Source organism: Gopherus evgoodei, chromosome 2 (assembly GCF_007399415.2).
Source record: "Gopherus evgoodei ecotype Sinaloan lineage chromosome 2, rGopEvg1_v1.p, whole genome shotgun sequence".
Lineage (NCBI taxonomy): Eukaryota > Metazoa > Chordata > Testudines > Testudinidae > Gopherus > Gopherus evgoodei.
In genome coordinates this window covers 152,303,857-152,318,751 of record NC_044323.1, presented here as the reverse complement: position 1 = coordinate 152,318,751, position 14,895 = coordinate 152,303,857, and the positions used below count along the sequence as shown (strand labels likewise).

General features: G+C 45.0%; 1 protein-coding gene across 20 annotated transcripts in view; it reads right to left on the bottom strand.

The window, feature by feature from the left end:
• The window catches only part of AAK1 (AP2 associated kinase 1), a 143,715-nt gene that overhangs the window by 43,923 nt on the left and 84,897 nt on the right, over positions 1–14,895 (bottom strand). For 17 of the 20 annotated variants that reach the window (XM_030551959.1, XM_030551955.1, XM_030551961.1 and 14 more), the window contains exons 9-15: positions 14,422–14,525; positions 12,271–12,350; positions 9,903–10,057; positions 8,864–9,123; positions 6,291–6,515; positions 2,011–2,240; positions 51–208 (exon numbers count right to left, since the gene is read on the bottom strand). In XM_030551959.1, coding sequence (XP_030407819.1) covers positions 51–208; positions 2,011–2,240; positions 6,291–6,515; positions 8,864–9,123; positions 9,903–10,057; positions 12,271–12,350; positions 14,422–14,525 — 1,212 coding nt within the window. The remainder of the gene's footprint in view (positions 1–50; positions 209–2,010; positions 2,241–6,290; positions 6,516–8,863; positions 9,124–9,902; positions 10,058–12,270; positions 12,351–14,421; positions 14,526–14,895) is intronic. The other 3 variants (XM_030551958.1, XM_030551975.1, XM_030551963.1) reach the window with 2 other exon arrangements.

The following is a 14,895-nucleotide window of genomic DNA, read 5'->3' as shown; positions in this document are numbered from 1 at the left end:
GGGAGCAACACCAGTCGCTAGCTGATGCTGAAGCTCTCTGGTAAACTCACCGTCGCTCAGTTTTGCAAAGTCCTTGTTCAGCAGCTCCTCCGCTGTGAGTTTGGAGAAGTTATCATCATCGAATGGGTTCCACGTGGAGACATCCGGTGGATTGTAGACATTCTGCTGTGAGGTCCTCGGGGAGCCAGATGGTGTCGTGGATGCAGACCTAGAAGCATCCCACCCAATGAAAAACCATGAACGTTAGTAACCAGGCAAGTCAACTGGAAATTTCCTGAGCGCAACTGGATGAAGGGGTTGCTTGAGATGGTGGGGGGCAGGGCTCAACAGCCCTGGGGCTCACTTCCAGTTTATGTCTTGTGTTACAGCACCTGCTTCAACCAGCCACCAGCAGTGGCCAGGAAGGGATTTTTTAGTCTACTAGAGGTCTCCTTTTCATTGGTGGGTTTAGTGAGGAGGTGCTGGGTGGTATTGGTGGCTTACGACATACATAAGAAGATCAGCTAGAGAACCTAGTGCTCCCTTCTAGCCTTAAACTCTGACTCCCTGCAATGGAGGAGGGACCAGCTGATCATAATGGTTCCTTCTGGCCTTAACATCTATGAACTTCTTGCACAAGCTGCTTTTCTTTTATTTTAACCCCCATTATGCACGTCCCCCAACCCAAGTCACAAGCAGGTCCCAGATAACCTTCATAGGAACTGGCATTAATCTGGTATCCTGGAAATAGCCAAGAGACCACAAAATAAGGGGTGGGAGGGAACAGGGCATTGAACCAACAGCTGCATGGTGGGTGCTGGTGGTGGGCGTGGAGGGGTTGGGGAAGACGGGCAAACAACAAAGTAAACGAAATGGTGGGAGCCAAGCACTCCCATGTACTCCAGGGGTTGCACTTACACTGTTCTATTTAGAATTCAGGGATGCAGGGACTGGGTTCTTCTGACCCGTCAGTGTAGTGCCTAGTGTACTACTCGCACCGGGGACACAAATAGACATGTATTAGGGCCGTTGTGCAGCTAGAGCAGAGGTTTTCAAACCATGGGGGGGACACGGAGGAACATTTGGAGGGTGAGCAGCAATGCCTGGAAGTATGTGCCAACCCCACATGGCAGGGAGGGTGCACAAACTCCACCCCTCGACTCACCTCAGCGGGCCAGCATCAACATCTGCCATGGCCAAACAGATTTCCGCTCCTGGCAGCCTCTGCGCCCAGAGACCATCACACGCGCCTTCCCCCACCCTGAAAACCCGAGGGGGGAGGGGCAGTAATTGGCCCTGCCCTAGTAGGGCAGCCTGGCCCACTGCAGAAGAAACCTTGGCAGTGCCAGTCAGTCAGTATCTGTGTACTTGAAACTTCCCGGCGTAGGTAAATTAAAGCGGCGTTAAGGTCTCCGTTAGGTGTATGAGTAGGCTATCAAGTATACTTTTGTATGTGTCTATTTTTGTCTGGGTTTGGGGGGGTTCAACCAAAAAGCGTAGCTCGAAAGGGGGAGGGGGAGCTCAGCTTAAGACGTCTGCAAACCGCTGAGTTGGGAACCCTGTCGAAATGCCATATTGCAACATGCCATAAAAGACCGTATCCAACAGGCCATGTGGAAACCTCCCGATTTTACTTGTTTGATGGTATGGATGAAACAGAGCAGATTCTTTGGGAGAAGCATTGCTGCATGTCCCATGTTCATAATATCAAAGGATTGCTGGGGGTCCCGTGCAAAGCAAGAGCCAGGGGCTACTGGTAACCTTCTTGCCCACCGTGTAATCCATAGGGGGGTGGGGGGGCCCAGTTTGCTTGGCACATCGAGAGAGCAGAAGCAGTTGGAATTTTTTTATTTTCTAGGCAAGGAAGAGGCTTTGGGAATGCTTTTGGGTATGGTGGTTGGGGGCGGGGGTACCAAACTGGGGTCCCAGATGGGTTGACTTAATCTCACCTTACTGGGCATTCCACTCAAGAACAGGGCAAACGGCATCTCCCCTCCCTCTGTACCCATCATAAAACGAACAGCCACCTACTTGGACTTGTTGAGACTGGCTTCCGCAGCAGCCGCCTGCAGGAGCTGGGTAGATTTGCTGACTGGGACCCCGAAAACCGCGCTGTGCGTCACGTCACTCAAAATCCTCCTGTGTCCCGCGCGCTGCGTCTTGGGGGAGGACGGAGGGGTGAGGGAGCCCAGCTTTTGCCCCTGAACAGCTGAAGGCGGTGTCGTTTGAGGCTTTTGCTGTTGCCTTATTGGGGCCTGCTTCTAGGAAGGGAAGCAAGTGTATAAGCTACTCATCCACAAACAATGGCTGGGTTTGAAGAATTACTGTACTTCAGGGCCCTGACCTCACGCAGCATAATGGAGCAGGGGAAAACTGAAAAAGAGCCTCACTGACCTACAGTATTAGGGTCTCGTTTAGACATAATCGCAAGCGACACTTTCCTGAGCTGCGCGAGCTCTGGGAGGGAAGATGGATTTGGTGTGTGCTGCTAAAAGAGAAACAGCAGCCACCACATAAACCAGGTATCATGGTTCACAGCCAGGGCAGAAAAAATTCACACTAGAGAGGCCAGAAGTCTTGTCGGCTGGATGGACGGGTTAGAGGTTGTAGCGGGACAGGATTAAGGAGCAGAATATCTGAGAGTGCTAGCTGTTTAAAAGGGGTTGGATCCTCATGGATTTAATGGGATTTCCACAGAAGCCTTGGATCTAATAGTTTCTTCACAGCTCAGGATACAAATTTCTTCCAAAATACAAGCTAGCCACATGCTTCAGTTGATTTGGGCTGGTTGTGTACAGTTTCAAGCTCCCATTTTCGATACAAAATTGGAGACAAGATGAGTCAACTCTGAAGCCTTTGAAATAAGAATTTTAAAATGTTTCACAAAACTAGTTTTGTTTTTTGACCGTATCACTCCTGCGAGATACATATATATGTACACCCACCAAAAAGATTATGATGTTCAATAATAGCACGATCTGTCACCACTTGGTTTTTAAGTCAACCTGACAAGTGTGATTTCACAATCCAGCTGTAGCTCAATCCCGATTTTAGAATGGAAAAACTGGGGTGTGGAAAGAGATGGGAAGTCTATTTTATTTCCCAAGCCTGGGCATTTCTGTTCTGCCTCTGCTCCAGTATGCAGCAGCATCTTGGTCCATTTTCAATGAGAAAAGAGACATTTCCCTCTTTGTTCCTCCGGAACAAAAAACAAAACAAAAAACAAAAAAGCACACAGCCAGCATGGAGTTTGATTGCTGCAGGGTCACATGCTCAGAGTGGCAGAGGAAGGCAATCAAGAGCAAACTTTTCCTTCATCTGCTTCATTTTAAGCATAGTATCGCACTGCAGTGAGAAGTGAGCTGGTCTTGACCATTTCCAATACAGGTCACAGAGAAACACAGTGTGTTCAGGGAGGGACGGGTTGTACTGGAATCTCGGCAGAAACGTATATGGCTTGTAATATCAAAAAAATTATGCAACATGAAAAGGTCTTGGCGGGGCCAAACCTGGTGTTCTCTGCTGAGAGAACCTGCTATGGAGAGATGTCGTCTCACTGCTCATTTTTTAAATGAGACAATTAATGCTTTTTCCTGGTTTCTGTAGAAATGGGAACTGCACTGCATGCGTCAGTTGTGATTCAACTTTTTGGGGATGGAGGGAATTTTCATGCTGGGTTGTTTTATTAAAGTTAAGATGATTTTCACGTAATTGAGTTGTGTCAAAGGATCTCCAGGCACCTTCAGAAAGGCTCTTTAATAAGTCTCAGGAATTTTCTCCTGTAAGGGGAGGGGAATCTTTCGTAGATTACAAAGCCAGAAGGGACCATTGTAATCATCTAGTCTGACCTCCTGTATAACACAGGCCAGAGAATGCCCCAAAAATAATTCCGAGAGTAGCTTATATATTTATCCATATCCATCCAACCTTGATTTAAAAAATTGCCAGTAGTAGGGAATCTACTAAACGTGACCCTGAGTAAACTGTTCCGACGGTTAATTACTCACACTGTTAAAAATGTATGCTGTATTTCCAGTCTGAACGTGTTTAACTTCAACTCCCAGCCAGTGGATTGTGTTATATCTTTCTCTGCTAGATAATAATGGGTCTGATCCAAAGCCCATTCAAATTTCAATTGTCAAACTCCTCACTGATTTTGGATCAGACCCACATAGGGGGCAAAGAGCTAATGCACCTTGCCCAAGGTTACCTAGCAAATTCAGGAAAACAATATCTGTGACTGTGTCCCATATTCAATGTCCAGCTAAACATGAAAATTAGACACATAGGTAACAGAGACAAGTCTGATACAGCCATAAGGGGTGGGGGAGCGGAGAGAAACTCTGCCCCAGCTTTTGGTCATATGAGTAATTCTGACAAAGTCCATTGGCCAAATAACCCTGGTGACATTCCATCAGCTTCACAGGGACTACACCAGAGACGATCTGGGCCCAAGAAGAGTTGCTTACTTATGAGGATAGCAGGATTTGGCCCTTAATTTGGAATCAAATATTATCTAGTAGAACTGGTTTACATAATGCCACTTACTTTTTATGGGTACAAGATATAGCACAGAAACTGAATGCATCCTCTTTTCATGCACAAACAAAATTGAAGTGATGGCCCTCAACTCCCCAAGAGACAAGCAAGAATGAATAGGCTTGGGCAGCAATGAAAGATAAGATGCAACTGCAGAGAGATTTTGTTAACGGGAGAATCAGGCTCTCTGGCACACCTCCCCTGTCTTTAATGAGTGGACAGCCATCTGCTCTCACGCCTCGCTGCAAGGAATGTCCTATTTCCCATCAAGTAAAGAGCACTCATTTTGGATATATGTGCGTAGATGACTGGAAACATGGATGAAGTGTGTACGCGTGTGTGCGTGCACACAATCTGTTGTAAATCTCCATTTCAATAGAGCCAGAAAACAAAAAAAAAAAACACACACACCCCACCCACCCGAATCAAGGCAGAGTGGAAGGCTGCTTGATTGGAAGAAGCAGGTACAAAAAGAGGTTTCAAGAAAACTAGGGTCAGGAGTCTCGGAAATGACTCCGAATTTTGGGTGTTTCAGTTGGCAGATGCCCAAGTTCACGCCCCATGTTTACTAGATGATCACAATGGTGCCTTCCTGCCTTGGTATCTAGCCATCTACGATGCCTCAGTGGACTGATTTTCAATGACTGTTTAGCACCTGCCCTCTGGGGAAGATACAAAACACCCACATCCATGTCCCTAAAGCATCCGTCTGGACACTCAATTCTAGTCACTTGACAATCTCTGCTTAGGAGACTAATGCTGGCACATGAAGTGGGCACTACCCACTGACTTTGGTCAGCCCACTCCAGGAGAGAACACATCAGTTTTACACTCTGCATAAACACGTCTAGATGACATCGTAGGAAAAAACATTTGCTGGCTCCTAATGGGGCACATTGTTCAGCCAGATTTTCAGATCAAGGGGCTAGGAGTCAGGAATCCTGCACTCCAGTCTTAGATAGTACCCCCACTGCTGTAGTATTGGTGTACCTCACAAAGTTGTAACAGCGGTATCCTGACACATTTCTGTGAAGCAGGCTGTGCTATTACCCCTACTGGACAGAGAGGGAACTGAGGCACAGATAGGCAAACTGACTTGCCCAAGTCAGAGTGTCTGTGGCACAGCAAGGAACTGAACTCAGGTTTCCCAAGTCCCAGGCTGGATTGTGAAGTCATGCTTGGCAGGCCATCTTTCCTGACTTGCAGTATCCATCTCTGTGCCACAGTTCCACCTCCCCACTTCGCCCCCCCAGTCAGTGAAATGCATGTGACGCCTGTCTCATGCAGGGTTGAGCAGCTTTGCCATATGTATACAGGGACACTTAATGCAAGTTAAGTTATTTTCCTCCCTTCTCTCACCTCAACCTACACTGCTCTGTTACAGAAGACCAAACTTCAGTATACCCGAGGGGCAGTTTCCACAGAGAATCCAGCATCTACTGGTAGGAAAAAGCCCAGACAAAACCTGTCTCTTGGAAAGCACCTTAGAAGCAGCAAGACTGGCTCTGACAGCTAGAGCTTGGTATCAAGTACTGGAGTTGCAGGCCTCCTGGGAACACCTTATTCCCTAGCCCATCTGGGTTGAATCCTGGGGGACAAAAAACAGGATCATGTCCCCCACACAACTAGCCAGGCAGGTTGCGAGCTTGGTTTGTGCATGGGAAGTGCTTTGAGTTCCTCCAGTGAGCAGCACTTATATTGCACTTCCATTCCTTCTCCTCCCTACCACTCACTCCTTTCTCTGCAGTTTTCAAGGCCTCGCTGGTTCTTACCACTTGCTCCTGCACAGCTGCTGGCTGGATTGCAGCCTGTGGCTGCTGCGGCACTGGAGCCTGTTGTTTTGGCTGAGCCGCCACTACTGCTGTCTTCTGTTGCATGGCTGCCTGCTGCGCGATTAGCTGCTGCTGATAATAGTTCTGCATCAGTTGCTGCTGCGCCGGCGCTCCCTGCTGGATCACTTGAAACTGTGACATGGCTGGCTGCTGCATCGCTTGGAACTGCGGCACCGTAACAAAAACGGAGAGCCATGGTAATAGGAGAAATAAAAAACAAGGGGTGATGACTTAGAGGCCATCTGCAAAGGACTACTGGAAAACTGGACTTGTGCCCTAAAATGTAGAAACATTTTCTATTCCTTCCCACCTTGATCAAATGTTAAAGATGAAGGTCTCCTCTTTCCTTGTTTTACTGGGTATCTTTGTGGCGTGATCCTGAGTCAACACACCTACCCGTTCAGGTTAAACAGAGGCTTCCCTTTACCCCGTGTCAGTTAGGCATTGGGCTTATATCGGGTACGTCTACACAGCAAAGAAAAGCCTGCAGCTGGCCTGTGCAAGCCAACTCAGGGTCACAATGCTTGAACTTGGGGTTTTTAAGGTCAGGCCTGACAAAGCCCTGGCTGGGATGATTTAGTTGGGGACTGGTCCTGCTTTGAGCAGGGAGTTGGACTAGAGAACCTCCTGAGGTCCCTTCAGACCTGGATATTCTATGATTTGAACCCACTTTCCAGGGTCCCAGAGCTCGGGCTCTAGCCTAGAAGTCTACATAGCACTAAAACAACCCTGCAGCCCAAGCCCCACTAGCTTGACTTGGCTGGCACAGGCCAGCTGCAGGTGTCTAGTTGCCAAGTAGACATATCCAGCATAATCGTCCTCTCCCCTGCTTAGCAATCAGGCCATCTTGAAAGGGGAGTTTTCCACCTGCACTGGCTCCCATTGGACATTAATGTACGATGTCTATCAGTGCAAGCTATAATGTGTGCTATAATTACAGCAACGTCATCACAGTGCTGCCAGTTTCCCTTACCTAGACAAGCCCTCAGTCTCTTGCCATGTCTGAATTACACAGGATCTCTCGTCATCATAGAGTCGACCAGGGAAAACCAGGTCTGAATGCTTAGTGTTCAACCCTTCAGGCTTTCTTTATGCTAGGGGTTTTTGGTGTGTCAGAGGAAGCACAAAATTGCCTTCTACCCTTTGTTGATCACTTTTAAGCAAAGGCTTCAGTATCATGAAGTCACTTAAGCTTTTCACAGCAAAGCGTGTCTCTCCTATGTTTGTATAACACCCAGCACAATAGGGCCCCACTCTCACAGTTGTCACTGTTCTGTTCTACTGTAACATGAATTAACAAACAACAGCAACAAAACCGTGTCAGCTTCAACACATAGCAATTCCACCCCCTACTGTTAGTCTGAGTTCCAAGCCAATACTTAGCATCTCCTCCTGCACACACTGTTATTGGAATTATACTCCTTGATGCAACAACAGAAGGGGATTACCAGGGCCAAATGACGAGAGTAGAATAATTTAATACATACAACTTGGCCAAAAGACAAGCCAACGGGACTATAACACTCCATAGGTATCTACATAGATTGCAAGAAGCAGCCTTGAGTGGATGGGTGCTTTTCTCATGCTGGGTTGAATGGTGGCAATTGGTCACCAAAACACCCCACTGTTCAGGCCGTCCAATGCTATTTGTTCGGTCAACTTTTTCTGGCCAGTTACGGAAGTGAGTGATTGGCTGAGAAAGATCTTCCATTGTTGTATGCAGTGATGTTGGTCCCAGGAAGTTAGAGAGACAAGGTGGGTGAGGTCATATCTTTTAGTGGACAAACATGTCTCTCTTCTGTTGGCAAGAGAGATGTTTTCGAGCTTGCATGGTGCTTAACGCAGACCTGAAGAAGAGCTGTGTGTGGCTTGAAAGCTTGTCTCTCTCACCAAAAGAAGTTGGTCCAATAAAATATATTACCTCATCACCAATTTTGATTCCCAAAAATGGTACAATCGACCCCTGATGAAATGTTCTTTGACTGGCAAATCAGTGTGCAGCATTAGTAGTTGCTGTGCTATTGAAAAGTGACATGTAAGGCCAAGGCAAGGTCCTGCCACTGGAGGTCATGAAGGCCACCACAGTGCTCTTTTGGCTGAATTCCAACTTCACTAAATCCAAGCAGCCTACTTAAAAATCCCTGAGTAAGGCTGTGGCCTAGGAATCAGAAGATCTAGGTTCTGTCCCCAGCTCTCTCACTGCTGAGACACCCTGGGCAACTCACTTTGCTTCTCTGTTCCTCATCCTGCATCCCACCCTTTGCCTATTTACGTTGTGAACTCTTCAGGGCTGTTCCCCGCTCAGTTACACGGCACAACCCAATGAGGCCCTGATAGCAGCTGATGACTGAAGGCGCTAACATAACAGAAGAGAGAATAAAGAAACCCCCTCAATCTTCTCATGCTTTTCTGTGCCTCTGCTGAGAGTAGGTTGGAGACATCTGTACTTGCAACTTTGTGGCACCATGGCCTAATACCAGGTGCCAGACGCACTGAGAAGCAGCCATGCTTACCTGCTGAGCTTGCATCATCTGCTGTTGCTGCTGTAGTAGCTGCTGCTTCAGGAAGAGCTGCTGCTGATGCTGAGGCATAGCCTGCGGTTGAGTAGAAGGGACTGGCGGCTGAGCTACTGGGGTCTGCTGAGGAGCGGGCGGCTGCTTGGGTTGGGGCTGAGGGGCAGGCTGTGGTTGAGTTTGCGGAGGTTGCGCTTTAGGCTGCTGAACGCTTGCAGGAAGCGAGGGCTGGCCACCACTCAAAGCAGCAGGGCCTGCAACTAAGAGGGGGAAGACGACATACACAGAGATCAGAGCATGCAAAGGACCATGCAAAGCGTACAGGAACAATGCTTACACTCAGCCTCCCCTTAGAGAAGAGTCCTAAAGAGAGGGAGCATCTTATTGTTCTTCAGGAGCATACATTGGGATTTAATAGGGAATTGTATAGGAGGGTTCCAAAACTCCATAAGTTCTCAGTTAGACTGTCCAGATTCTCAGAGCAGGTCGGACAGCACCAATGATTTTCACAGGAAATTTAGGGTTTTTGTAAGTTTCCTGTGAAAAGTTCCATTTGACAAAAATGAAAAGAAAGTTTCCAAAAACGCTATTGGCGCAGCGCAAACAAAAAAAGGGGGGGGGTTATATTTTATTATCAATTGTAAAACTTTATCAGAAGTATTTTCAAGTTTTCATTAAAACAAAAAACAAAAACATCAAAACAAACTAGAAACTGTTGACAAGGATGAAAGATTTCGGCAAAAAGTTTTCGTGGCTGGAAAAGAAAAAAAAAATCCCAACCACCATCATTCTTCATTAAAACACTCCCCCCTCACCCTGCCATTGGAAAAGGTACCAGCTAGCTCTAGCTCTTCTTAGACTAAACTTCCTTAGAACCCTGTTAAATCTCTGTAAGACTATCGGTTCTCTCTGTACTCAGTTCTACGGGATTTTTGCCCTAGGATTGAAGTGTTGGAACAAATTTATTAGGCAAATTCAAGGAGCTTCTGACCGTGCTCAGGTTCTGCTCTGTGGATTTTGTATGGAGGCTCCAACCCACCTTGTGGCTGGATGGCTGCTTGGGCTGTGGGCCTCTTTCTAGGGGTGAGGGCTGGCTGAATAGGCAGAATTCCAGGGTTGGGTTGTGTCTGTCCTGCTTTGGGTCTCTGACGTGGAGCTATGGAGGTTTCCATTGGAGGAATGGGATCAGTCAGCCTGGATTGAAGGAAAAACAAAAACATGAATAGAAGATAAGCTGCTTCTAATTAGCTGCTTGAATTAAAAACTATGTTTTACTGGGCTACTGACCACCACAGACAGTGATTCCCAAGGCACAGAACTGCTATGGTTACATAGGTCTGACAGACATAAGGTAACCATAAATCAGAGCCATCTACATCAAAAGCCAGTTAGGGTCCCATTAAATAAGGCTAAGGAACAAAGAATTAAATTTACCTGCAAAGTTCAGGCAAACCAACATTCTAGCCCAGTGGCCAGTAATAGTATTATTACAGAATAATCTTGTTATTACTTAATATTTATGTAGTGCTTTTATCAGTAGATACCAACATGTTTTACCAAGATCAGAGAGTACCATTATTCCCATTTTAAAGGGTCGCGTAACTGAGGCTGACAGAGGAAGGGACTTGCCCAAGATCACCAAGCCAGGCAGTGGCAGAGAAGGGAACAGAATCTATACCTCCCGATTCCCAATCTGCTGCTATACCTAGTTTGTGGAACTCCCTCCATGACAATGCAAACTGGGAAAGGTAGCACATGGCATTGCTCCGACTGCTGCCAACAATGCTTAAGTAGCAAGTGAATAATCAAAGTGAAAGACACTGGAGCAAATATACATGAGTCATTCCTACGCAGACTACTGCAAGTCATTGGGAAGTTGAAACAAATGCACCTGCAAAATAAATCCAGCACGTTCATTTTGCCTTCTCTTGTGATTATGGCTTTTCATCTTGCTGGAGAGCTGGATCGTGTCAAAATTGCTTAATGCGTCAAATGTTTGACACAACATACTATTTAAATCTGGACTTTTTATAGATTTATGGAAGAGCAGATGAAGGGCATAATGAATTCACTTTATGGCAGCTGGCATCCTTCAGCAGAACTGTATAAATTGGCATCTTAAAAAGTACTCTTACCGAGCTGTGTTGGCTTCAACCGAAGCGTCAGGTACTTGTATTTTTCCCTTCATATTTACCATCCCATAATAATGCAAACCCACAGGGCATTATTGTGCCCTGAGGCGCTCAAGACAACTTAATGCCTTTCAGTATTTTTGATCGCTGAACTAGATAAGAAATTCCTTCATTATTATTGAAGCTCTGGTATAAAAATAATACTAAGGGAAACTTCTGGGGCTAATTGCTGCTAGGTAGTTTGCATCACAAGAGGCATTCTTTCAGTGTTTGATTGTTATCCACATAGGGCCTATGAATATACTAGACACTCTGCAGTAAATATAAAAGAGGTACTCAGTGCCCTGAAGTCTGACCTGAGTCATGACACAACAAGCGATGGAAGATAGGTTCATCAATGGCTATTAGACAGGAATGGTGTCCCTAGCCTGTTTGCCAGAAGCTGGGACTGGTGACAGAGGATGGATCACTTGATGATAACCTGTCTGTTCGTTCCCTTTGGGGCACCTGGCATTGGCCACTGTTAGAAGACAGGATACTGGCCTTGATGGACCTTTGGTCTGACCCAGTATGTCCATTCTTATGTTCTTAGAGAGGTTATTAGAACATCAAGGAGCAGAATGACATGCATTACAGCAATATGCTCCCTGTGTGGTGGATTCTCAAACCCTGGCAGTCTGCAGATCTTTGCTGACTGTCATTCCAAGAGATATGTTCTAGTTCCAGCAGAAGCTCTGGCTGAAGTTGTCAGGCCTATGTTTTGCAGGAAGCCAGACTAGATCATACTGGTTCCTCCTGCACTTAAAATCTATGAAAGCTGATGTGGCTGCTCTGCAAGTTTATACTCTGGGGGCCTGACCCAAAGGCCACTGAAGTAAACAGGAGTTTTCTACTCATTTCAATAGACTTTGGAAAACACCCTTAATAGAGATGCTGCAGTACAGACTGATAAAGCTTTGGCATATGAACTTCAAACTGCTACACTGAAACAATGCCATTAGTTTACAAAAATCTAGCAACTGACTCAGACACAGCATTATGCGTACGGGGAAAGAACTCTTTCATCTTACCATTTGCTGCCTTTCACTTTAATAGTCATTTTTTTTATTTTAAATTACAAGTCCCAGGATCACAGTAAAAACCTCAATCTATTTTCTACAGTGCGAGCCAAAAGAGAACAGTGGTCTTTTTTTTTTTTTTTTAATGGAAATACAGTTCAAAATCTGAAAAGACACAGATGAAAAAGAGAAACATATTAAACATAGATGCTCTTACCTGGCTTTTGGCTGGCTCTTTTTTGCAGCTGCTTCACTAGCTTTCACTGGTTCCGGGAGTTTAACAGGAATTGGAGAATTCTGAAAATCCAAAAACCATTTGCTTTACTACACACAAAGTGGAAATCATGCAGGTTTATAGATAAAGTTTGCAAAAAAAGAGCCTCAGCAAAAGCAATGCAATTTAGGATCCTAAGTCAGTCAAGTTACATCATTTTTGAAAATGACAACTACCCCATCATTAATAGCTTAGGGAAATGAAGTATGGAAATCCTTCCAACGTTAAAAGTGACAGACAACCTTATAAATCAGGACTAAGTCAATTTTATAATGTCTGGTTGCCATTTATGGAATTTGAACACAATAAATATACAAATTGAAGGTGGACATGACACAAATGGGAATTTTAAAAGGTAACAAATAAAGATAATGGATAAGATTTGTTAATATTTGTATGGAAAGTTCATGTACGTTAGCTATGACAAAATAAAAAGTTGAACATACGCCCCAAACAAGAGAAATATAAGTTAGAAACTGAATGGAAAACCAGGAAGTCCTCAAACCATTATCTTTAGGCAACTGGATGAAAGTTGTGTACCACCAAAATATCCCTAATACAGTATAAAGCACCCGTAAACAACAGTTTTCAATTGGATTCTAACAAGATCAGATGACTATTAGATTTACTGTACATTTTAAATGGAATTTGGCTAATCTCAGTTAACCAGACTATAGGTCACAAACCCAACTGTAGTAAAGATTACATATGCTATGAAGAATTAGCCTGGAAATCAGTTTCACAAGCGTGGTCTAGTTTGCCATGTACATATACACCTCTACAGAAATTCCACATGACAGCCTCATGCTGGTAACTTATTTACTACCATGCCCAGTTTATTTGCCAGGGTTGATTTAAAACAACACAACAAAAAAAAGAAAAAAAAAAACCACCTATGGGGAGTGGGGAACCAGACCAAACAGCATATGCTTCTATTAATTATAGGCCTGGGAACGCACTGATGCAATAGCCCAGTTTTCCTAATATTCAGGGTCTCCACCGTTTTTCACACAAACGAGTTGCACCACCAATTGTTTCTATAGTAGCCCTGCAATATTTCTGTCGCTACTTATGCTCACATAGATATCATGAGTACATAGTCATTTAATGTTGCTTAAGAATCAGCTGAAACAGACGAAGCCTAAATTTTCAAGAGGAGCTACTGATTTTTGGGGGATTCTAACTTGAGCCCCCTCCAATGGGTCTGATTAGGTTGAAACTTTCAAAAGTGATTAGTGTGTGTGTGTGTGTGTGTGAGAGAGAATATCTATTCTATACGGTGAACTTCCCCACCTCCCTTACACCTGCAATGAACAGGCTTCCAATATCCACAGAACACAACATGGGCAGCATCCCAACCCTTCCCCACACCCCTACCTCCCAATACCACAAGACATTAACAACTAGAGAGTCATTGCTGGTTTAGTGTAACACACAGAAACTGCCTCTTTATACCACTCTATTGTACTTTACTCCAACATGCGTGGAATCCCATGGGCTGTCCTCTTTCTGGGTTGCATCATTGCTACCTGCCTTTGCTGTACCAAAACTGAAGTGCACATAAAAGAAAGGCACTTAAATGCAACCCCCCCTTCTCTCCTTCCAAGAGACATGTTTTCACTGCCTCCTTTGATAACACGCAGCCAGAGAGTGTTTGCTCATTTTTCTTGGGCCTGTAGAACCAAACCTCCAGAGATTTATCCTTCCCAACCTCCTGCATTTTCACATCATTTAGAAGATGTCAAATCTCATCACCCCTTCTGCTGCTGCTTTTAGACATGGTGATGGATGCCGCCATGAAAACAGCAAAATTACTTGCTTTCCTGCATTTTGCTAGTTATCTTCCCCAAAAAGCTTTTAATCTACCATCTACCTGTGTTACTCACGAGGTAGGATGTATCCTTTGTGCAAGCACTGATTTCTAGTTGTCTCAGGAAAGGAATCTGCGCTTCTTACACCCCAGAACCACAAACTAAATTAAAGCAATGGGTTTCTCCAGCAGCCTAAATTAAATTGAGATAAGGAATAATAGCGCAAAGAACCTTCAGATGGATTCCAGTCCCAACTCCACTGAAGGGGTCCCTGGGTACTCACCTGTACATTTGGGACGGGGCACTCCCTCTTTGTTAACTTGAATGCAAAGTAGGAGACCTGGTAAATATCAGGTCTGTTGTCGGGGTCTGGCTCAAGCATATATCCTAAAAAAAAACAAAAACAAAACAAAACAAAAAAACAGAAGACTTCAGTGCTGAATATTAGAAGATTCAGATTCATGGATAATCATATAGCTAATGTCTGCCAGATTTGCACAGGATATATGAGCCACACCTTCCAGGTCAAGTTTGGATTGCAAGGCAGCAAATCTTTAACACTCCTCAAAAGACTGTACTTTTTCCGCTGCGATTTTATGTATTCTACACACATAGACCCGAGTACCAAATCGTGCACTGGATCTGCTGGGGTTATACAGTGTACATGTTGTGGTTCAGGGTGTCCAAGAAGTCTTTAATTGCAATCATGAAGCCCCATTAAAGTCAATAGCAAACTACTTCTTGACATCAGTGGGAG